The sequence below is a fragment of the Thamnophis elegans genome, chromosome 5 (genome assembly GCF_009769535.1).
Source record: "Thamnophis elegans isolate rThaEle1 chromosome 5, rThaEle1.pri, whole genome shotgun sequence".
Taxonomy (NCBI): Eukaryota; Metazoa; Chordata; class Lepidosauria; order Squamata; family Colubridae; genus Thamnophis; species Thamnophis elegans.
The window spans coordinates 44,377,482-44,401,486 of NC_045545.1; the positions used below are offsets into that span (position 1 = coordinate 44,377,482).

The following is a 24,005-nucleotide window of genomic DNA, read 5'->3' on the forward strand; positions in this document are numbered from 1 at the left end:
AGCTAAGGAATGGTCAGGCAGCATCCCCTTTTAAAGGGATCTGTCAGACCTCTTGACCAATGGGATTCAACCTCTGTACCTGCCGGAACAGAGGACCTTGGAGGAAACCTCTGTCAGTCTGTCAGCCGGGTTGGGGGGGGGGTATCTAACACTCCTCCCCTCTAGGATGGAACAATCTAACTGGTGACGTAGTCACGCAGGTAGGCAGGCTTTTGCGTAGCTCTGCCTGACCTGTGCAATTCAGTCTTGGTGTTTCCTTCGAACAAGTCGGACAGACCTGTTGCTTCCAGCGACCTGCCTGATGGAATCTCCTGGAACTTTTCACAGGCTGCAGCTAGAGCTTCTGGCGTTGATTCGCTTAGAGCTCGCTGCGGGCCTGCATTGAAGTCAGATAAGTCTTCCGATATTCTTGGGCTTGATTTGCTCTTTGAAGGACTGTTATTTTTTGTGTGGTTTTGACCGGTTTGTGCAGGAGTTACACTTGGTTGTCTAAGCACCGAGTTGGACACACGGCTATGGAGTTGGTCTATATGGCTTCTCCAATTCCTACCGTCCTTGAGTTTTACTGTGTATGATCGGGGACCAGTAATTTCAATTACAGTTGCAGGAATCCACAACGTTCCCCCGGTGTAATTGTGTGCATATACCGCGTCTCCTATGGTGAAAGACCTAACCTTGCTTGTGGAGTCAGGGGGTGTTGAGGTGGAATAATTTGGATGTAGTCGGTCTAAGTAAGACCTTAGGCGGTGGCCCATGAGGAGTTCAGAGGGGCTTCTTCCAGTGGTAGCACTGAGTGTGATGTGTTGAATGAGTATGTAGTGGTCATTTTGTGTTTGCCACTCGCCTGGGCCCATCCTATTGAGGGCCTCTTTTGCGGATCTTACAATTCATTCCGCCTGGCCATTGGAGGCTGGATGGAATGGCGCAACCTGGGCATGCCTGATTCCCTGAGATGCTCTGAATGTCTCGAATGGCATGGCCATGAATTGGGGCCCGTTATCAGAGACTAGGATATCGGGGAGGCCATGCATGGAGAATAGTCTCCATAGTACCTTGATGACCGATTCCGCTGTAGTGGAATTCATCAGGACTACTTCTAACCATTTTGAATAAACGTCCACAACTATGAAGAACGTTTGGCCATGAACTGGTCCAGCGAAGTCAATGTGTACTCTGGACCATGGTGCTTGTGGGTGCTCCCACTCCTTGGCGGCCGCTTCGTGGGAAAGCCGGTCTGGACTCCTGACAGGGCATGCATGTAGCCACCCATTCTTCCATCTCCCTGTCCATGTTAGGCCACCAAACGTAACTCCTTGCAAGAGACTTCATTCTAACAATCCCAGGATGCCCTATATGTAATGCTTCAAGGACTGCAATGCGCAATTGGTTTGTAATGATTACCCGGTCCCCCCACAGCAAACACCCATTAATAACTGACAGTTCATCCCGTTTGGAAAAATACATTTTGAATTCGGCCCCAACAGGCCCCTTGGGCCACCCCCTCCACACCCAGTTCAAAATTTGTTTTATTATGTGGTCCTTTGCAGAGTGGCGTGCAACGTCACTAGATGAGACAGGTCTGGTTTCCAGGCAGTCAATGAGGAGGACCAATGTGGGGTCATCGAGGACTTCGGGCAGTGGACAGCAGCTCAATGCATCCGCTTGCTCTAAAGTGGTACCCGGTCAGTGGATGAGGTGGTAGGAATAGGCTGCTAAAAAAATTGTCCACCTGGTCATTTGGGAGGATAATGATACTGGGGTGGGACGATCCCCAGCGAGTAACCCCAACAATGGTTTGTGGTCTGTGATCAGTTCGAAATCCCGGCCATAGAGATATTCGTGGAATCTCTTTACTCCGGCTACTGCAGCCAAAGCCTCATGGTCCAGTTGGCTGTAATTCTGCTCTGCAGTGGATAATGTCCTGGAGTAAAATGCAATGGGGGCTTCGGTTCTGTTGGGCATGCGGTGGCTGAGGACAGTGCCGACACCGAAGGGGGAGGCATCACAGGTCAACACCAAAGGCAGGGTCTGGCTGTATTGTACTAGGAACGAATCTGCTGACAAAAGTCTTTTTACAGCAGCGAATGCGGCAACCTCGGCTTTGTCCCAGGATCATTTTGCGTTCTTGGCTAGGAGGCGATGTAGTGGCTCAGCAATGGTGGCTTTCTGTTTGAGAAAGACGCTATAGAAATTAAGGAGCCTGAGGAACGCCTGCAGTTCAGTCTGATTGCGGGGTGTGGGGGCTTCTTTAATGGCTTTAATTTTTTGTGAGGTCAGGTGGATCCCAGACCCTTCGATCATATACCCTAGGAATGTGATTTTTGGTACATTAATTTGACATTTTTCTTTTTTGAGGTGGAGGCCCTTGTCTCTGATTCTAGCCAAAGCTGTTCGAAAGCATTTCAAACGTTGCGCTTCATTTGCAGCCGATACCAAGATGTCTTCGAAATAGGGAACGACTCCAGGAATCCCCTGCAAAAGTCGTTCCATGACGCTTTGGAACAGCCCGTGGGTGATACTAACACCAAATTGCAGGCGGTTGCATTTAAATGCACCCCTGTGCGTCACAATGGTTTGGGCCTCTGCAGTAGTGCCGTCTACTGGCAATTGTTGGTATGCCTGTGCCATATCCAATTTTGCAAAGATTTTTCCTGGCCCAAGCGAATGCAATAGGTGTTGTACAATAGGTACAGGGTAAGCGCTTTGTTGCAGCGCTTTATTAATTGTACATTTATAGTCCACGCATATGCGAACAGAGCCGTCAGGCTTGACAGGTGTCACAATTGGCGTCTCCCAGAGTGCGTGATTGACTGGGTCTAAGATGCTCTGGCTCATGAGTTTATCAATTTCTTTGTCAATTTTTGGCCAGAGCGCGAAGGGTACTCTCCTGGGTTTTAGCCTAATTGGGGCTATTGTGGGGTCTAAACTAAAGGAAATTGGGGTTCCTTTGTACTCACCTAGACTGGGGCCAAAGACGTCCTCGAACTCCTTAAAGATGGCTTCAGCGATGTCCTCCCCCACGGAGTTGACTCCGGTCACTTCCATCCCCAAAGCTTGGAACCAATCAAGCCCCAGTAGGCTCTGAAAGTTCCCGCTGACCACTGTCATGGGGAGGTTTTCGCAGAATTGCTTGTAGTTTACCCAGAAGGTGCCTTGGCCCATGATGGGGACCTGGTTCCCCTAGTAGTCGCGTAGGCAGACATCGGGGCTTCTGGAGTGTCTCTTTTGTAGCTTGGGAGTCGCTTGCTTTAGGATTGACCATGGGATTATGGTCAGTGACGATCCAGTGTCGATCTCCATTTTGCAAGAAGAGTCCTCAATGAGGACAGTGGCTTTCAGCTTTTTGGGGCGCCCGGGGAGGCTTTGTGTGGCAGACGTAAGGTTGGCAATTCTATCATCCCCTTCTGACTCCCGTGGCTAGTTCTGCCAAGTCCCTGGTTTAGGTCACTGTTTGCGGTTTTGGGTCCCCTTGGGCTGTCTTGCAGCCATAGGGAAATCGCTGCGGCATAACTTGGTAATGTGCCCATTCCGCTTGCATCGCTGGCAAGTTGTTTCATGGAAACGGCAGGATGATCGGACATAGTCTACTCTGCAGCTGGTGCAGGTCGGAACTTGTGAATTGAATTTTCGTGCCGGCTTTTTGCGGCTACTGCGCATGCGGTAGCTGTCTTCCTCCTCGCTTTTAGAGGTCTCGGGTTCTGTAGTCTCGTGATGTATGCAGGTACTTTTCCGCATGTCTGGAAGTGCGCTGTGGCTCTGGAGGGTTTCCGTCAATTGGGCGGCTGATTCGGAAGCTCTAGCTTCGTCTAGTGCGATCTCAGAGAGAGGTTGGATTTAGCCAGTAGCCTCCTCTGCAGAGTGATATCTCGCACACCCCAAATTATGCAATCCAAAATCAGCTCGTCCAGTTCACAGAACTCACAGTAGGCTTTTCGAAGCGGCGCCATGTACTCGTTGATCGATTCACCCTGCTTCTGGTTCTGAATGTTGAACTGGTGCCGGCGAACGTATTTGGATGGCTTCAGTGCATAGTGGGTCTTCAGCGTTTGTTGTAGTGCAGACCAGGACACTGCTTGGAGGGGGGGTCAGTTCCGAGAGGTTTTTCGCCGTCTCAAACACTTCCCGGCCCCAGTAAAGGAACATGTTCTTTTTACGGGCTTCTGGAATGCCCGTGAGATCGTTTGCTTCCAGAAAACACTCGAATCGTAGCATGTACGATTCCCAGTGTTCGGTAGCTGGATCGTACAGAGTTGATGGGGCGTGCACAGCCATTCTGATTATCTCTGGTTGTTCTGCGATGGCTTGCTCGATGCCGCACAGGATGCTCCGGGCTGAATGTACTTGCAAGGCTTCGTTTGCTCTCTTTGTTAGCCTAGTTGCCTTCCAATCCCATCCTCGTCGTCAGTGTTAGATCGGGTAAAGGAGGCACACAAAGGCTTCAGTAACAACAGCTCTTTATTGCAAGTCAGGTAAACATCTGGCTAAGGAATGGTTGGGCAGCATCCCCTTTTAAAGGGATCTGTCAGACCTCTTGACCAATGGGATTCAACCTCTGTTCCCGCCGGAACAGAGGACCTTGGTGGAAACCTCTGTCAGTCTGTCAGCAGGGGGGAGGGATATCTAACAATAGTTGTCCTCCCAAAATGTGATTTTAAAGTTGCTGTGCTGTATAAATTTTACATCCAGGATTTAAAGTATGGCTTATTTTCTGAATAAACACATTTTACAAATTCAAGATTGGAATTTAGTATATTTAAGGTAGATATTTACCTTCCAAACCAAGAATGTTTCTTGGAAGCAAACATTTAATATCTTTAAAATACTCAAAGATAGTAACTTGATCAAGGTCATCATACAATAATAATCATAATATAGCTTTATCAGAAACCAGAGAGTTAGTCCAACTGTTGAATCATGCTTTTTTTATATCTTTGACTAAACAATTTGCAGAAATCTCACCTTTCTGATTCTGCAGCTGGTTCTTCATGCGACATATCAGTGGTTGTTTCTTTCCGCTCAATACTTGTCTCCCACCGTAAATCACCCGAATCAAATAAAAAGAGTTTGCCTGTATCAGAACCCACAATCACTTTATCTTCAGATAGCCAGGCATGGGACAAATAGTTTTGGGGTTCTCCCCGTATGAAATTGGTCTGCTTTAAGGTTCCTTCCGTGTATTTGTATAGCTTGAAAATACCATTTCCTATGACACAGACTTGAGTATTATCCTGAGGATTGAAGCTCACCTGAAAAGAAACACACATACCCAATCATTTGATAATTATTAATGTATGTGCAATTCAACTAATTAATTTAATTCATTAAAATCAAGGGCAACACAATTCTATTATATTTAGTGTGTATATATGCACATATTAACCTTACTTTGCAGTCCAGACCAAGAAATCCACAGGAAGGCTAGACTTATTTTTATTGGGATTGACTATGTTAACAGAATCTTGTAATGCAATTATTCAGTGCCCCTTCCTCCTTCTTATACTCCACTGAATTATGAAAGTACTGGTATCTACCTGAACCACTTCTGGATGTTAACTCACGGCTCTGAACCTAAAACTTTTTCAACCCACCTTTGCCTTGGTATAATTGTTCTTTTTTAAAATAGCAATGTCATTAACATTAATTTATTTAATAACAATTAAATATATAAACTGAAAAAGGTAGAAAAGTAAAAAGAGTAGAAGTGCAGAAGAAAGAGAAAAAGAAAATTTAAAATCTAGCAAAGAAAAAGTATTCATGTGACATCATCTCCATCACAAGTATAAACAATTTTGTAACACCTTCTCTTAAAATAAATTATTGAAGAGCCAATCTATTCATCAAGTTTTCATGCTGCCAGTGTTGTTGACTCCACTTTACAAAGCCATCTACAGTCTGTTATTTCTTCCTCCAGATACTGCCTTGGTACCAGTTCCTGTATATTTCTGTCAAGATCATTTTTCCTACTCTCTACACCATATATAGCTATATTTATTAGATTTGTATGGCACCAAATCCAAATTGATTCCTGGCAGCTTTTTGTGTAAAGATAGCTAAAAGATCCCCATTTAGCTAAAAGCAAAATTGTAGTGGTCATTCTACATATTACTTAATCCACTGCTACATCATTAACATTTTGCACTACTCTCAAATTATAGGACAGAGTTGTTGAACTATTCAAAAATGAAGAAAACTGATTACCCACAACTTAAGTATAATGAATGCATTAAAATATTTTTTTATTAATTATGTTAATAAAAATAATGGCTTTTAATTAAATATTACAACAACGATAATAAAAATAATCATTTTCCCCTGAGTCCAATAGCATCTTGTGGGAGATAAAAAAAACTAACACAAAAAATAATGGCAAAAAGATGTGAACATAAGAATTTTAGGCTATAAAGATTTGACAACATAATCCGATTATCTAGACTCCTTTCAGTCGGGTTTCAGGCCTGGCTACAGCACGGAAACTGCTTTGGTCGCACTGACCGATGATCTCTGGAGAGCCAGGGATGGAGGTCATTCCTCCATCCTAGTGCTCCTTGACCTCTCAGCGGCCTTCGATACCATCGACCATGGTATCCTTCTGCGACGGTTGCGAGAGGTGTGGGTGGGAGGCACCGTTTTTCAGTGGTTCTCCTCCTACCTCTCGGACAGGTCGCAGTCGGTGTTAGTTGGGGAGCAGAGGTCGACCCCTAGGCCCCTGAAATACGGGGTTCCTCAGGGTTCGGTCCTGTCCCCCCTGCTATTTAATATCTACATGAAGCCACTGGGTGAGATCATTCGACGGCACGGGATAAAACACCATCAATATGTATCTGTCCGCCCCGTGCCAACTCAGTGAAGCGGTTGACATGATGTGCCAGTGCCTCGAGGCTGTTAGGGTCTGGATGGGGGTTAACAAGCTTGTACTCAATCCAGACAAGACCGAGTGGCTGTTGTGTTTCCCTCCCAAAAACTTGGTCAATATTCCATCACTCAGGCTGGGGGGGTGAAAATCTACGCCCCCTCAGACAGGGCTCGCAACTTGGGGGTCCTCCTGGATCCACAGCTGACTTTAGAACACCATTTGTCGGCTGTGACCAGGGGGGCATTTGCCCAGGTTCGCCTGGTGCACCAGTTGCGTCCCTACCTGGAGGCGCTCGCAACAGTCACTCACGCCCTCGTGACCTCAAGACTGGACTACTGCAATGCGCTCTACATGGGGCAGCCCTTGAAGAGTATTCGGAGACTTCAACTCATCCAGAACGCAGCCGCGCGAGCAATTGTGGGTGCACCTCGGTACACCCACGTTACACCTATCCTCCGCGAGCTGCACTGGTTACCGATCAGTCTCCGGATACGCTTCAAGGTGCTAGTCGTAACTTATAAAGCCCTTCATGGTATTGGATCTGGGTACTTGAGAGACCGCCTGCTGCCAATTACCTCCCACAGACCCATTAGATCTCACAGGGTTGGCCTCCTCCGGGTGCCATCTACCAGCCAATGCCACCTGGAGGGCCTTCTCTGTGGCAGCTCCGACCCTCTGGAATGAACTCCCCGCAGGGATTCGGACCCTCACCTCTCTCCAGGCCTTCCGAAAAGCCGTCAAAACCTGGCTTTGCCGGCAGGCCTGGGGGTGATGAGTTCCCTCCCCTCTCGACATGTATGGTTGTGCGACTGTTGTCTACTTTTATTATTTGTATTTTGTCTTTTTATGTTCCCCTTTTTCCCCCTTGAATTGCTCGTCGCCCTGAGTCCTCCCGGAGAAGGGCGGCATACAAATAATACAATACAATACAATACAATACAATCATCGCAGAATGAAAAAAAAACTATAGTAATTAATAGATTGGTATATTGGAAATTTAGGATAAGCGGTATGATATTTATCGTACGCTCCTTTATAGTTACATAATTCTGGTTCCATAAACTCAAATAAAAATCTCATTTTAATTGTGAGCACTATTAGTCAAAGAATTATATCATGTAAGGGCTGGAAGATATCTTTGAGATAATCTAGTTAAATTGACAGCCATGTCTCCAAAACACAAGCAAGAATTTTTGGATTAGGACCTTACAATAAAAACAATACCATGTTTAGATTGTTATACAAACTATTGAAATTTCTACATTTGTGGATTTATCAAGACAAATACAGAATAAAGATAACTGGAATTGCACACTGAAGCTATCAGTACAATAAGATTTTTTCAATACTGTATCCAGAGGGCCAACATAATTACTGACACTTAATTGTTCCCAAGATATTACTCATCTTCAACTTACTTGATAAAGAGGATTATTCTGAATATCAACCCTAATAATTGCCATTGTTCTTTGTTTTTCCCACATCCAATAGGCAAGCTGTGATTCAGGAGGTCCTGCCTGTGCCACTAGATATTTGGAATCAGGAGAAAAAGCCAGGCTGATAAATTCCTGCACAGTAAAATCAAAGATATTCAGAATCTTCCGCTTCTTGCATGGGACGGATGACAGTTCATAAATTGTGATAGCTGGTTTATCTTGAAGTGTCTCTGAAATGGCCAGATAGCGTCGATTGGGACTTATTGCTAGTGCAATCATCCCTTGGCTTTTTTCTGAGCCTACATAGTACACACACAAAAATACGAAATTCCTGTAAGCTTAATATCATAAAGTTAAATTTTGATTAGGGACAAAATGGTACCAAATTACAGTATTATGGTTATCCACATAAATCACCTGATTTTCTAATAAGCACTTTAATATATCCACAAGTAATAATGCAATTAAGTTATTTATGAGAAATCCATAAAATGCTTATATGCTAGTTCTGCATTTCTAGAGATAGAAATTATCGACAGAATTCTTGATTTACTTGCTCATCATTGGCTCATATTTAACTGTCATCATGAAAGTCACTGCCTTATTTAGATTTAACTCTAGTGCTTTGAAATTCACATTACTCAAGTGAATTGAGTTAGCTTGGCCTCAAACAATTTCTCCTATCCTTTTTGGCATATTTACATGAAAACCTGAATAATTCATATAGGTTTTAAACTACTATAATCTCTCTCTCTCTCTTTCTCTCTCTCTCCCTCCCTCCCTCCCCCCCTCTCTCTCACACACACACACCAACTATGGCTAGTTTAATTTTACATTTAAGAATGTAACTATTTCCAATAAACAATTATTCATCTGTGATAGTAAACAGGAGATAAACAAAAGCAAAAGCATCCAATCCTGAGTACATTAAAGAAAAGCCAAAATTTGATAAACATTAATAAGTAAACTGGAAGTTCATATTGCCTATATTTTTGTTTAACTTGTAAAGTATATTGTAAAAGACAAAGAGGTGACTGTATTTTGTTTATCAGCACTGATGATAAAAGAACAGAACAGTGAAAACTTTGTATCTCACATTTGGAAAGAATGAATAATGTAAAATAGCTCTCTTCCCTTCAAAATGTTATCTCATGATGCTACTTATGAGAGCCAGTATGATTAATGTGTTGAATTATGATGTTGGAAACTCATGTTGTAATCTATTCTCGTCCATGGAAGCTCACTGGTGACTTAAGGTCAGTCCCTTTTTCTCAGCCCAATTAATATTGGACTTAACACCATACATAATTTTAAAGTTTTCAAATTTGTTAGTTTATGAGCTTATAGTGGTCCTTGACTTATGAACACAATTGAGCCCAATTGTTAAATGGGAGATTTAAGTGAGTTTTGTCCCATTTTATGATCTTTCTTGCCTATAGTTATTAAGTGAATCACTGCAGCTGATAAGTTAGTTACCAGGTTGCTAAATGTATCTGTTTTCCCCATCGACTTTGCTTGTCAGAAGTTTGCAAAAGGTGACACAACGGTCATAAATATGAACCAGTTGTCAAGTATCTGAATTTTGATCACACGATCATGGGGACGCTGCAAAGGTCATAACTGTGAAAAATAGTCATTAATCACATTGTTCAGTGCCACAAACTGTTGTACATTGAGAACCACCTGTATTTAAATCCTGCAAGTTAAGAGAGAAAACAATGAACAATAATATATAAGAACCATTATCTCTTTGTAAGAGTATTAAAGTCAAAGGAAACAGTTTCAATGGTGTAGGTAGGATGCCAACTTTCCCCTTCAGAGCTGATGAAGCTTCTTGGATGAGAAGCAAAAAACGTCTTCAAAGAAAGGACAGTTGCCTCTTGAAAAAGCACTTTTGGGTTTCCTCTTCTTGTATCGGAATCCGAAATGATTGAGGGGGAAAAGGGGGGGGGGAGCTAATTTACCTGGGATGAACTTCTGCCATTTCTGTTCTATGTGGTATTTCACACAGCTATTTCCCGCGGGGTAGACTATTATCTGCTCATCAAAAAAGCAAATATTATTTGCTACTCGGGACTGGAATCCAAAGATGTGGAGAGCCTGAGCCACAATCACTGACATCGCGACTGAATTCAGAAGGCTGCGTGAGAAAGAGGAGAGACAAACGGGAGAGGATTTATTAGGTGGAGGGGGTCTTTCCCTTCACGGATAGTCTCCCCGGGACTGGGCTCTTCGGCTACTCTCGGCGGTCTCGCTCCTTCGGTTCGTTGCTCGCTCCGATCCGTTTTCAAAAATTGCTATTAACTGCCCAGAATTTTCCCTTAGGACCGTAGCAGGACTGGCCTCAGCCCCGCCCGCTAAAAGAATATGAAGAAGATGCGTCCCTAAGGCTAAATGCGAGGGAAGAGAAGGGGTTGCCATGGCGACAGCGTCCCCAGGACAAGGCTAACAATTTGGCGGAGCGGAACCGGAAGTAGATGGAACAGCCACGGAAAGCGGAAGTCCCTTTTTTTAAAAGCAATTCCTCGTGGTGAACGAAAAGGTGGATGGCTGAAAGAGTTTTCGGGCTCAGTTGAATTAAACCGGGGACCGGTTGATCAAAGTGAGTAGGACGCCTTTAGAAACATCTAAAGCTCACAGACATAAAAGCATCGATCATTGCTAATCTAAATTGGGGACCGCATCGAATTTCTTAAGCAGATAGTTTATGGATTGGATTCCAAAGAATAGAAGTTGGAAAGAATTTTAGATTCGGTTTAATGCAAAATTAATAATTGGAGAGAGGGGGCTAACTGGACATTCAATAGGCTGTAGCTTATCGTGTTTTATATTTTGTTTATTTTAAAAGCAAACAAAAATGGAAATTACAAAATACCAATGTTACATGGAATATCTTTGCATTTAAAATAAAAGCAACTTGTTCAAGGGGAGGGGAATTTCCTTATATAGAGGCTTGGATTTATGTATGTATGTATGTATGTATGTATACACACACACACACACACACACACACACACACACACACGAACGTCATGATAGTTTAGTACTTTTCAAAACTTATTTTAACGATTAAATCAGGTTTTAGATTAGATGAGAGATCTGTTTGATAAAACAAAATCATAGTTAAAATAGTCCAGGTTTCAAATGTGGTAGCAGTTCATGTAAAGAATTGTATTTGAAAAAGACTTTCCAGGTTAAATTGAAATTGACATTCATGTTGTTTTTCATGTATACAGGTATTTTCAACATTGATGCATAATAGCTCCTAATTTAGTAGACTTTAAGTATGGATAGGGAAAACCTCATTAATTAATATTGTATGTGCCTTGCTGAGAGAAGGATGAAGTTAGCAGTCCAATTCTGAATTTGTTCCATGGCTTTGCATTTGCAATATATTTTCTTGGTTTTGACACAGCTTGGAGGCAAAATCCAAACATCTCAAAAAGCAGTCTAACATGCCGCCCATAGCCATGGAGCAAGAATTGTCATTATCCTCTGATTCTGAAGAATCTGTTCTAGCAGATCAAGAGGTATGTTTGGCACATGAGATATGCCCCAATATTCTAGTACTGCTTAAACTATAGGAATGAAACTAATATTTAAGCTGAATTTTAAATGATCTTGTATGAATTGATAAATGCATAGGCTGGTATGGAGCAGTGCTTTGGAGGTTTTTAAAAAGAGATTGGACAACCATTTGCCTAAAATGGTATAGGATTTCCTGCCTGAGCAGGGGGTTGGAATAGAAAATCTCCAAGGTCCCTTCCAACTCTGTTATTCTGTTTTAAATTGACAATTATACAAAATTTCAATAATCTTAAGATTTATAGCTGCTTTAGATTACTTGTAGCTGCATTAATCAGAGACATGCACTTATTTAAATACCTAAAATAATGCTATTTAATATTTATATAAGGTGTTTCAAATATTCAAAACATGATTATTATAAAGGTAGAAATATCTGTAAGGAAGAGTCTATTGAGATTCCCAGTCATCCAGTCATGGTCATTCCAAAAGAAAACCATTTTCAGGCAGCAACTGGACTTTCTTGTTTTTTCTTTGAAGATGTTTCACTTTTATCCAAGAAGCTTCTTCAGCTCTGACTGGATGATGGGGAATAGAAGGGTTTATATTCCTTGCAGACAGCTGGTCATTTGCATCCTTTTAGAGGGTCATTGAAGCACTTGGAGGTTTATTTGTCAGAGTGCTTCAAAGACCCTCTAAAAGGATGCAAATGACTAAGGTGTCTGTAAAGAATATAAATCCTTCCATTCCCTACTATCCAGTCAGAGCTGAAGAAGCTTCTTGGATGAGAAGCAAAACATCTTCAAAGAAAAAACAAGAAAGTCCAGTAGCCTCCTGAAAAAGCACCTTTGGGATATCTGTAAGGGAGATAACTGACAATTAGACATTGATATGCAAGTATTGTGCATAAGGGCTGTAATTGTGTTGTGATGTAACTATGCACATATTTCCAATTTTTGTATTATCGTGACTTGCTGTATTGTATTAAGATAATGATATTCTTGATTTGAACTTAACCTGTGATGACTACATAAATTCAACCATGAATGGATATAGAAGTGGTTTGCCATTGTCTTTCTGCAGGAATGTACCTGCAACCATAGCATTTCTTGATTGCCTCCCTATAACTTATCCTTTTTAGGGGCTGAGGCCAGACAAGGTTGGCTAATTGTTGTCATTTGATGAGCTATATTACCTTAGTAATAATTAAAACAGTTAAGGTTAAGTATAGTGAGTTTATGTTTGCATATTAACTGGATTAATGACAGCATTAGTTACTGTGCCACACTTAAGAATTAATTGCACAGTGTCTGCAATTAATTGCATAGCAGTATCTGATCTAAACCAGAAGTGCTCCTGTGGCATCAGGATAAATGCTGTAGCTTGGAAATCACTGACCTGATGATTATTTTCCCTTGTATGCTCATTTCTGTGCTCGGATGTCACATGCTCACTTCTATTATCAGTGGGATCAGTTTTATATTTGTATACATTAATTTTTAATGTGTTAATATAAATACTACCTCTTTTCAATGTAGCTTCAGGAAGCATTTGCTAAAGGTTCATTGAAACCGGGCTTAAATGTTGTGTTGGAGGGACAACCAAAAGCCTTTAATAATGTGGTAAGTATTGTGATATCAATTGTTTGAACTTTTTTGGTTGTTTTTGAACAACTCAATGTTTACCTCACATTTTTAAACATCAGCCTTTTAGTACAGTGAGTTGGAATTCTAAATTCAACACCAAGCATTCAAAGGTTTGGTCTATTTATCTGACAGCTCAGTGGGTCCAACCTTTTATATTAGGTGTCGTTGATTGATTAAAAGCTTTAGTTCCTTGGTTTTTGAAAAAAAACTAGAAATGTTGGGAAGTAAAACTCTCCGTTTCTAAAGGTACAGTGTTTACAGTTTGGTATATTATGAATGTATTCTGCCGTAATATGAATGTAATATGAGGATAGACTTGTGGAGCAGCTTTGATTTATGCTGCCAGTGTAACAAAACACTGTTTTTTGTGTGGATCTTTGTTAGGAAGATCTTAAACCCAGAATACCTGACATTCATTGACTAGAATTTTTAAATATTGCACATTTTGTCTGATGAGCATGTAACTGGAATCTGGCTTTTTGAGAGAAATTGGTGTGTTAGTGCAAAATCTTCTTGTTTGCTTTAAAATGAATGTCATCTGCAACTATTCTGAATGATAGTTTGGATATATTAACTGATATGGAGAAACATCTAAGCATTGAGGTAATGTAGAATTAATATGATCTCCCTAGGATGGATTGAAACGATGCTTGTCTGAATTCCAAAAAAAACTGTCCTGGGTCGAAAGGCTTGATATTACTTCACCGCTGCAAACAAATGTCACAGGTGCAGCTTCTAAGAACATAGTTGAAAAGGATTCTGTTGACCCTGAAGATGACTTTAAAAGAGAAATGAGCTTGTAAGTCTTAGTATATGAGGCAAAAGTTTCTATTATGCTGTGAGTCTTATATGCAGCCTTTGTTTCATTCTTGTGCACAATAGGTGGTACAGTCTTAAGTTCACATGAAGTGCTAAGACAGGTCTACATAGGGTACTAATCTACTATGAATAGATTCTCATATAAGAAACAAAAGTAATATAGCTTAATAATGTATGTTAAGTGGTTCACCACACTATGTATAAGCTATATGTTGCTATAATGTTAATAATGTTATTTTACTTCCCACTGCACATATGTAACAATTTATTAGCATATTGACACTATTTGTATAGCTGCAGTTATTTGACAATGCATATTAAAAAGCTTACCTCTTGAGTGCCTCCATAGCAGTAATGAAAGGCAGCTAGACTAGATAGTTTTTATTTCAGTGAAGTATATGTTTAATAGGTCAAAAATCCTGAATCTTTGGAATATTTAGCCACTGATTAGAAATAGTAATGTTGGTTCTGATTTCCCCAGTTATCATCAAGCCCAAGCCTCTGTTCTGGAAGCATTACCTCGATTACATCAGTTTAAAATCCCCACAAGGCGGCCTGATGATTATTTTGCAGAGATGGCAAAATCTGATCAGCAGATGCAAAAAGTAAGATTTAAAGATTCAATTTCACACCTCTTCTAGCTGTCATTATTGAGTGTGGCTCTGTTGGAGAGAAACTTGTGTCACATTTGTTCTAGAATTTTGAAGATGCTGGTTGCAAAGCTTGCACAGGAATGTAGAAATGGGAATGAATGTGATATGTTTACGTAATTGATTAGAGTAACATTAAGCCTCTTAATCTTCACATAATTAATAGTCAAAGTTATATACTGTAGTAAAACTTATGCAGCTAAAAGTCCTGTAATATAGAAGGGCCTATTACCTTGTTACCCTGCAGTGCTCTTCCTTTACTCATTCATGATAAAAATAAGGGACAAATAGGACATAGATATGTGCTGTTTAGTTATTTTGAGATAAACTGCTTATTCTTTTAGCATAGAATATGAACAGGAATTTACTATTGGAATAATATTTCTACTTCTCTAAATTCTTTTTTACAACATACAGAATAAGTTATCAAATTTTATTTACTTCTATGGAATTATATATAGTTACCATTTAATGCTGAATCCTCTTTAGTAACAAAATTGAAATTAATATTGTACCTTTTGGTCTTTTATTTATTCCATAGCTTTTAATCTTCTACTTATCTTTCTAGTGAGTGTGTGTGTGTGTGTGTGTGTGTGCTTTTTTGCTTTGATTATTATGTGTTATGGTTGGATATGTATTCTGACATGGCTATCTTGTCTAATGTGAAATGCTAGTGAACCTTGTCAGAATAGATCCAAATAAGAAGGAAAGTATTATATTTTTCGGAGTATAAGACACATCTTTTTCCCTCAAAAAAAGAGGCTGAAAATCTGGGTGCGTCTTATGCATCAAATACAGCATTCTTTGCCTCCCGAAGCCCCGCCCCTTAACCAAAATGGCTGTGCATAGCTTGTAGGAAGCTTTCAGAGAGCTCCTGGGCCTAGGGAGGGCAGAAATGAGCAAGAAACTGGCCATTTTTTGCTCAATTTTGCCCCCCAGTCACCGGGAGCACTCTATAAGCCTCTATAAGGCTATGCATGCAATTTTCTTGACAAAAAACGGGCCTGTTTTCACAAAAAAATGGGCCGTTTTTTGCTCGTTTTTCCCCCACCCCCAGGAGCACTCTGCAAGGCCCCCCCCCAGGCTATTCATGCCTCTTTTTTTAAGAAAAAAAGGGGGCCGTTTTCACGAAAAATGGGCCGTTTTGGGGAGGTTTACAGAGTGCAAAAACTTTTTTTTTCCTCTTGGGAAGCTCTTTGGTTAGAGTGATTGATGAGAATTACATTGATCAAGTGCAGCAGAAATGAAGTCTTAGGTGCTGCAGATTGTCAGCAATTTCTTTCTCCAGCACTTGGATAAATAGACCTGAAAACATCTACCTACCTACCTACTCTCTCCCTCTCCCTACCTACTGTATTTCTCTCTCTCTCTCTCTCTACCTACCTACCTGCTCACTCTCTCTCCCTAACTACCTACTATATTTCTCTCTCTCTCTCTCTCTCTCTCTCTCTACCTACCTACTCACTCTCTCTCCCTAACTACCTACTATATTTCTCTCTCTCCCCCCCTCTACCTACGTACCTACCTCTCTCTCCCTACCTATCTACTGTATTTCTCTCTCTCTCTCCCCTTATCTACGTACCTATCTAACTACTCTCTCTCTCCCTACCTACCTACTGTATTTCTCTATTGCTCTCCCTACCTACTTACTGTATTTCTATTTCTCTCTCTCTTTCCCTACCTACCTACTGTATTTCTCTCTCTCTATCCCTCTACTTACCTACTTTTTTTTAATTTGCCTCTTCCAAACATTTCTGCATCTTATACTCTGAAAAATATGGTAATGATAGAATTTAATAACATATTTAAAATGCTGTAGCATTGTTACAAAAAGCTGAAAGTCTTTGTCATGTCTAAATAGTAGGAGTATGCATCCATCTGCTAAAAAAAACCAACAAAAACCATATTCTTTTACATTAGATTCGTGAAAAGCTGAAGAGCAAAAAAGAAGCCATGGAAAAGTCTGAAAAGGCTAAACAACTCCGTGCCCTAAGAAAATATGGCAAACAGGTAACTTGCAATTGGATGACAAAAATCATTTCAATTCATTCAAACTGTTTTGCTTGGAAGGTTTTCAGTCAACAGACAGGATTCCTCAGAAGCTGAATGAGAACCATATGTATCTGCAGATGCATAAAATTGGAACATTTTGGAAAAGTTCAGGTACAAGGGAGAGCAAGGTTCATGTTTGATTTCTTGTTAATAGGTTCAAATTGACGTGTTGCAGAAAAGACAGAAAGAGAAGTCCACAATGTTGAATGCAGTCAAAAAATATCAGAAGGGTGAGTCACTTCCTTCCCACCTCTCAATTTTAGAAAAGGAGTAAGAAGATGTGATAACAAGAAAACATGAGTCTCAGCATCAGCTGCCTAATAAAGGCTTGTTGTGCCAGTAAATAGTCTTCTATGACTGAATCATCGAACCAACAATACGTTGGTAACAGTTTTATATTTACAACTGAACAATTAGCACCTATGTTAACTGATAAGGGATCCTCCATTAAATGTCAGCTATGGTCTCCTGCTTCTGTTCAGTTTTGTTTTTTTTTACTTCTGATTTTCTGCAGACTTTCTCTTTTGCTACTTTTCTCCATTCTATTAATTCACTACAAAAAAGAAAGAGTAGAATGTGGATTGTAGCCACCGAGAGATTTCAGTGGCTCTGTAAACTTTGTTTAATAGCTGCATCAATCAATAGCTGACCTTTTCATATAGACAACAGAAAATTTGAGGACAGGAGAGTGGCTATTTTGTGAATAATCAGCTTATGAACTTAAAACATAGTACCAGATTCAGAGATGCTCTACCTCAAAATTCGGTCTTATCCATTTTTGGGTTGATAGATTTGGGAATCCAGTAAGATCACTGTAGATTCAACAAACCCAATGTTATGTTATTTGGTAGTCAGTGATTGGATGTTTTTGGGACTTTATAAAATTAAACACTTCTTTATGACTTTCTTTAAATTCAGTTCGATATACATAAAGTATTACAGAACTTTGGGATTCAAGGGTTAAGAGTGCCAGAAGGCTGTAGCCACTTATTCCTTCTCCTTTCATGTAAGGTCTCTTGGACAAGCTGGAATTCCTGGAAGGTGAAAAATCATCTGAGCCTCAGAAGAAGAAGGAAGGAACAGAGAGGCAGCCAATGAAGAAGGGGTAAGACTAAAGTGCATCTTTGTTCTGAATATGAGTCTTTTGTAATAGAATGGAATGAAATAGAATAAAATAGAAGTGTTGGAAGGGATCTTGGAGGTCATCTAGTCTGATTCCCTGCACGAGCAAGAGAGTCTATACCAGGGCTCTTCATGGTTGGAGACCTCTGGTCTACACCATTTCAGATAAGTGGCTGTCCACACAACTAAGATCAAAGATTGATCCACTAAGAAACATTATCATAATTTCTTTATTTGGGGGACTGTCAGTGATTGTATGCACTCTTATCATTTTCAAGATTTTTAAAGTGTCTTTTAGAAGCCTCAGTAACTGAATGAAACAAAAGAGTGAGCGTCATGTGTAAAATCAGCTAAAAGGAATTATATCATAAATATGAACATTTAAGACTTGCATTCCTGAAATGCAAGAACTGTCTTACAAAGCAGAACTTAGTTATGTTGTGACTTGTACATATGGAGAAATTTTAAATCAGGTGCTGACATCTAGCATTTACAAAACAATCTTTATTATCAGGCGGCAGTCCTGACATGGCTCAAGGACTGGATTCAACTAAAAAATAAAAGGATTCTCATGCTAGAAGGCCATGATCTCCAACTAGGCTGGCATGGCTTCCTCTGGGAGGGAGAAAATAAATCTCATTCATATTTCCAGAGACACATAGTAAGGGATGCCCTGCTTAAGGTCTGGGAAAATTTTTTAAAAAAAACCCATTACATGAAAATCCCAATCTGGTTATCAATGATAGAGGCAATGTCATATCCAAATACTATAGATCTCAGTAAAATGATAAGTTATGCAGAAATCTTAGATGAAAAAGGAGAATTAAAATCAGTACAAGATCTGAAAACACAAGGAATAAATATGGAATGGTGGCCCTATTTACAAATTATTTACAAATGAAAACAAGATTTAAAAAAGATCGAGAACAATACAGAATATATGAGAAACAAATGGTATTAGATAAAATATTATTAGGAATGGGAAGAAAAATGATTACCAAATTATATAATTTTCTTTTAAGATATAAAATGGAGGAAAACACGGTAAAGGAGACAATGCTTAGCTGGGGAAGAAACTTTGGTCATAATATAGAGTTAGAAAAGTGGGATAAACTATGGGAAAGAAATTATAAATTTATGACGGCAGTAGCCTACAAAGAAAACCTCTATAAAATGTTTTATAGATGATCTTTGCCCCCAGTGACATTGGCCAAAATGTATCCAAATTTATCCCCAAATGTTGGAGATGTAGCCACAAGTCTGGAACATTCTACCATATGTGGTGGACATGCCCTATCACAAGGAAATACTGGTGCAAAATTCAGAAATGGTTGGAAGAAATTACAGAGAAAAAATAGAACTGAAACAAGAAGTATTCTTATTAGGAATATTAGACCACAAAATGGATAAATAATTTCAATATATAACACTACACATACTCACTGCAGCTAGGATTGCTTTCACACAAAACTGGAAACAAATCAATACACCCACAGATGAAACAATAATTAGAAAAGTACTTGAATGTGCAGAGATGGACAAAATGACCAAGAAAGAGAAGAATCGGACTTCTATAAAATATAGAATAGAATTTATAAGTGGCTAGAAAACAGAAGCCAAAACAGGAAATAGAGAATGTAAATATAAGGGTGATATAAACAATTAATATAATTACAAGTGTCAGTACTGTTATTATTATTAGACAAGGTAAAATCAATAGGAAGGTAATGCAGAATGGAGAACTATAAAGGCTAAACATGAATGCCAATACAGAAGACTGTATAATTACTTTATATTGTTATGCATGTCTTGGTTTTTTTGTTTTTTCTTATGTTTTTCTTTGTTTTTAAAGATTAAAATGTTTAATAAAAACTATTTAAAAAAAACAATATTGAATACAGATTGAGTAGTCTTTTTGCTAGATTAAAAGGAATGTTTACTGAAACCTAGTTTGGCAGAAAGTATAATATTTGGCTATTTTTAAGAAACAACATATATGGGCCAAAGTATCTTTTTAATTTTATTTGTAGGAACAAATACCTAGTCATGACTGACATATTGTTTTTTCTTTCAGACCAAATGCAAAAAGACGCTACAAGAATCAGAAATTTGGCTTTGGTGGCAGAAAGAAGGGGTCCAAATGGAACACTAAGGAAAGCTACAATGATGTGTCCAGCTTCCGTGCTAGCAAAGCCCACAACAAGGGAACTGGAAAAGCAGGAAAAAAGGGTGCCAAAGTAAGTTAGAGTTGGGTTATTACATGCTACAATTGGATCACTAGGGGAACATGTGTGACTATGCTGATAAGTCTAGTGAATTCTATATTTTTTCCTCTCTTTGCAGAAGAGGCCTGGCAAAAAGATGAGGCAAAAAATTAAGAGCCGTTCGTGATAAGGATTGGAAATGGAATGACATTTTAAGTCCAGCTCCATACATAATATTGGCATATAGCCATGAACAGATATGGAACTTGAACCTCCCTGGTTATGGGTGTGCTGTGGAATGGCAGATGTTTCTGTTTGATCCTGTGCACACCACAATTAACACACAAATGGCAAATAGATGCTTTTTATTGCCTTTCCTTTCAGACTAGTTTGAAAATTCCTTAAATGAATTAAAAAGTATTGTTTCATCTTCCTTTAAGGTTTGGAAAGAAGCAATGTTGGCCCTGCAGAGTATGGTAGTAGTGCCTGTTTTGACCTTTTCATTACTTTCTTCACTTAATGGCACTCAATTACTCGCTCTGATTTGAGTATCATGAACTGTGCATTAATCACTTAGGCATATTAGTACCATATTTTTCAGAGTATAAGTGGATGAAAATTTTGGTGCATCTTATACAGCAAATGTTGCGGCGGGGTGGTGGTTGGTGCTGCACCATTCAGCTGTTCTAGAATGGGCTGCGGTGGTGGTGAATGGGCCATGGCGAATGGGCCAGATGAATACTAGATGGATGCTGGGAGGCACAGGCAGATTTTTTGTTTGTTTGTTTTCCTCCCCCCCAAAGGTAGGTGCATCTTATAGTCCAGAGCGTCTTATACTACGAAAAATACGGTCTTCGGAGAGATGGCGTAGTTATGGATGAGAAATTCCTTGCCTAGGTATCTTATGAAACACACACTCACAAACAATTTGGGAACAAGTTTATTGCAACCACTAAAAATTCAAAGAGCAAAACTGCTTCCTTTCTTAAAATAACTAACTACAATGACAAGATGATCATTTTGCAGGCAGAAATCCTAAATGAAAGTTTAACATCTTCACAGTAAGATCCCGTGATGTTACTATGCCCTTATTTGCTTTTGGTCATCTGCCTCAGGCGCCACAGAGCAGCCATGTACCTGCTGATTTCAGTACTCCGACTTGGGAAGTGCAGCCTACTATCATCCCGGTTGATACTGACCTGTGAAAGAGAATATGATTATAACGTAAGAGCATTGAAATAAATGAAGGAACAAAATGTTGGATGCTTCAATATAACTTCCCCTCAACTGATAACCCATTTGATGCTACCTGAACCCTTTGAAGGAGTTCCTCATGATTCTAATGTTCCAAAATGGTATCGTCTTCCTGGGAAGGCTCATCTTAATCATGATAGTACTTCAAAATTTGTGGTGGCACTTGTCCCACAATATTTAGCTTTCCCTGAAATCCTACTTACCAACGGTGTGGAAAACCAACCAATTTCCTGACTTTCAGTTTGTGGTTCTGTGTATTTCTTGGGTGGCTCAAGTGCAGCATGATGAATAAGCTTTAGGAATTTAGCTGTTGGGTTAAAGCATTGACAGTAATTATTAGGTACCATAGTTTCAATTGGGTGGGTGTGAAATAGTAAATATGTGGAACCAGATTACTTAGAGCTATGTAAATAGTTCTATTGAACATTTAATGGTATTTTGGTTTGCATATCTTTTACAGGTCTATATCCAGTATTAGGTGGGTTTTTTAAAACTTTGGAATATACAGTATATGATGCTATTCAAATACTGTCACATAATGAGTGATATAAAATAGAACACCAAACACATAACATTTTAGTTTATTAAATTGCTTTAATTGTTATTTTTGGGGAAAAGCTAGGCATTTATATATCTTGTATGTTTAATGAAGCAAAACTGCAAGATATATATATTCCTTTTGTGTGTGCTGAATTGACAGAAACAATCCTTCAATGTGAAACTATGCATTTAATCTTTTCCTGTTTTTAATGCAAAATTGTAGATCATGAATAATTTCTACCTACCGTATTTTTCAGAGTATGAGATGCACCTTTTTTTCTCAAAAAAGGCTGAAAATCTGGGTGTGTCTTATACATTGAATACAGTATTTTTGGCCTCCCGGAGCCCTGCCCCTTCACAAAAATGGCCATGCATATCCTTATGGAGACTTTCAAAGAGCTGGGGAGGGCAGAAATGAGCAAAAAAAAGGGCCATTTTTGCCCCCCCCCCTGCAGCACTCTATAAGCTTTCATAAGGCTATGCATGTAATTTTTTTGACAAAAAATGGGCCTGTTTTCTCAAAAAATAGGCCATTTTTTGTCCATTCCCCCCCCCCCCCGGGCTATTCATGCCTGCCTTTTGGAAAAAAAAACCCGGCCCATTTTCGCAAAAAACAGGCTGTTTTGGGGAGGTTTGCAGAGTGCAAATACCCCCCCCCCAAAGCTCTTTCACTGATTGATGAGAATTACATTGATCAAGTGCTGTGCCAGCAGAAACAAAGCCTTAGGTGCTGCAGATTGTCAGTGATTTCCTTCTCCAGCACATGGATAAATACATTATTTGTAAACACATTAAAAAAAAAATACTGTAACAGTGTCTTACCATCTTCAGGTTCCTCTAAGTTATCATGCCAAGAGGCAGGTTTCCCAGTTAAGGCATAAACTGGAGGACAAAAGCAAGATTATGTAATTAGCTATTGTGGATGTTCAGATGAAGGCGCTCTTAAACTTCGCTTTAGATTACCATAGAATGAGAAAGTTAATATTTTCTCCTTACCTTGGTTTATTTGGAAACATTTTGGGTAGTATTTAGTTTGAAATGCTGACTTTTACAGAATCAAAAACACTCATAGAGAACCTATGATTTCAGCCAGGTGTCATTTTGTCCCACTCCCTTTGCAGACTACTACGGCCTATATCAGGCTTTGATTACGTTCAAAGGCAAGTATACATTTAAAAAAGGAAAGGAAAGGGAGCGATACACGTAGTTGTGTTACGACCACAACGGGCCCCAAAATTTATATTGCTGAATAAAATATTATTTAAGTGAGCTTTTCCCCATTTTACAACTTTTCTTGCTGCAGTTGTTAAATGAAACACTGCAGTTGTTGGTATCATGTTTGTTAAGTGAGATTCACTTAAGCCAGATTGGCTTTCCTCTTGACTTTGCTAGAAGACTTCACAAAAGCTGGCCACATGCCCCAGGACATTGCCATTGTCATAAATATGAACCATATGCCAAGCGTCTGAATTTTGAACGTGTGACCATGGCGAATGCTGCGACGGTCGTTAAGTGTGAAAAACCACAAGTCACTTTTTTCAGTGCCCTTGTAACTGCACGGCAACTAAATGAACGGTTGTAAGTCGAGGACTGCCTGAATTTGACAAAACCACCGCCTTTCCAGCCCACCCACCTTTCAGGAGCGGGTTTAAGGCAAACTCGGTATGTAGGCGCTGGCATCGCAGCTCCTTCCGGACCGTTTCCGTGAAGATCTTGTTCTGGCTTACTGGGTCCAATGGTTCCTTCACGCCCCCCTTAAACGCAGCCATGCGGCGTTACTCTGATCGCTATTTCAATCGCTCCAGAACCTCCGCCGACGTCCTCTCCAGCCGGAGCGTCTCCAAGGGGCGGAGATTGCCGCTTTCTGTCTCCCGGCTAGTGATCTTAAGAACGTCGCAAGCCGG

General features: G+C 40.0%; 3 protein-coding genes across 3 annotated transcripts in view; 1 reads left to right on the plus strand and 2 right to left on the minus strand.

Annotated features, from left to right (window-relative positions):
- CFAP57 (cilia and flagella associated protein 57) overlaps positions 1–10,601 on the minus strand; it is a 38,914-nt gene extending 28,313 nt beyond the window's left edge. Inside the window, exons 1-3 of the mRNA XM_032219060.1 lie at positions 10,254–10,601; positions 8,272–8,588; positions 4,960–5,246 (exon numbers count right to left, since the gene is read on the minus strand). Of these exons, the coding sequence (XP_032074951.1) occupies positions 4,960–5,246; positions 8,272–8,588; positions 10,254–10,410 (761 nt within the window). The 5' untranslated portion in view covers positions 10,411–10,601. The remainder of the gene's footprint in view (positions 1–4,959; positions 5,247–8,271; positions 8,589–10,253) is intronic.
- A 189-nt stretch (positions 10,602–10,790) lies between these two features.
- Positions 10,791–20,776, plus strand: EBNA1BP2 (EBNA1 binding protein 2). Its single transcript, XM_032218829.1, has 10 exons — positions 10,791–10,891; positions 11,705–11,819; positions 13,353–13,436; positions 14,093–14,259; positions 14,761–14,884; positions 16,850–16,939; positions 17,136–17,211; positions 17,993–18,086; positions 20,178–20,340; positions 20,447–20,776. The coding sequence occupies exons 2-10, from the start codon at positions 11,745–11,747 to the stop codon at positions 20,492–20,494; spliced, it is 921 nt and encodes a 306-aa protein (XP_032074720.1). The 5' UTR covers positions 10,791–10,891; positions 11,705–11,744; the 3' UTR covers positions 20,495–20,776.
- A 453-nt stretch (positions 20,777–21,229) lies between these two features.
- On the minus strand, positions 21,230–23,984 carry FAM183A (family with sequence similarity 183 member A). The gene is made up of 4 exons (XM_032218830.1): positions 23,735–23,984; positions 22,924–22,983; positions 21,765–21,868; positions 21,230–21,506 (listed from the first exon to the last, which is right to left on the minus strand). Exons 1-4 carry the CDS (start codon positions 23,868–23,870, stop codon positions 21,396–21,398), a joined length of 411 nt encoding a protein of 136 aa, XP_032074721.1. The 5' UTR covers positions 23,871–23,984; the 3' UTR covers positions 21,230–21,395.
- Positions 23,985–24,005: the final 21 nt, after the last annotated feature.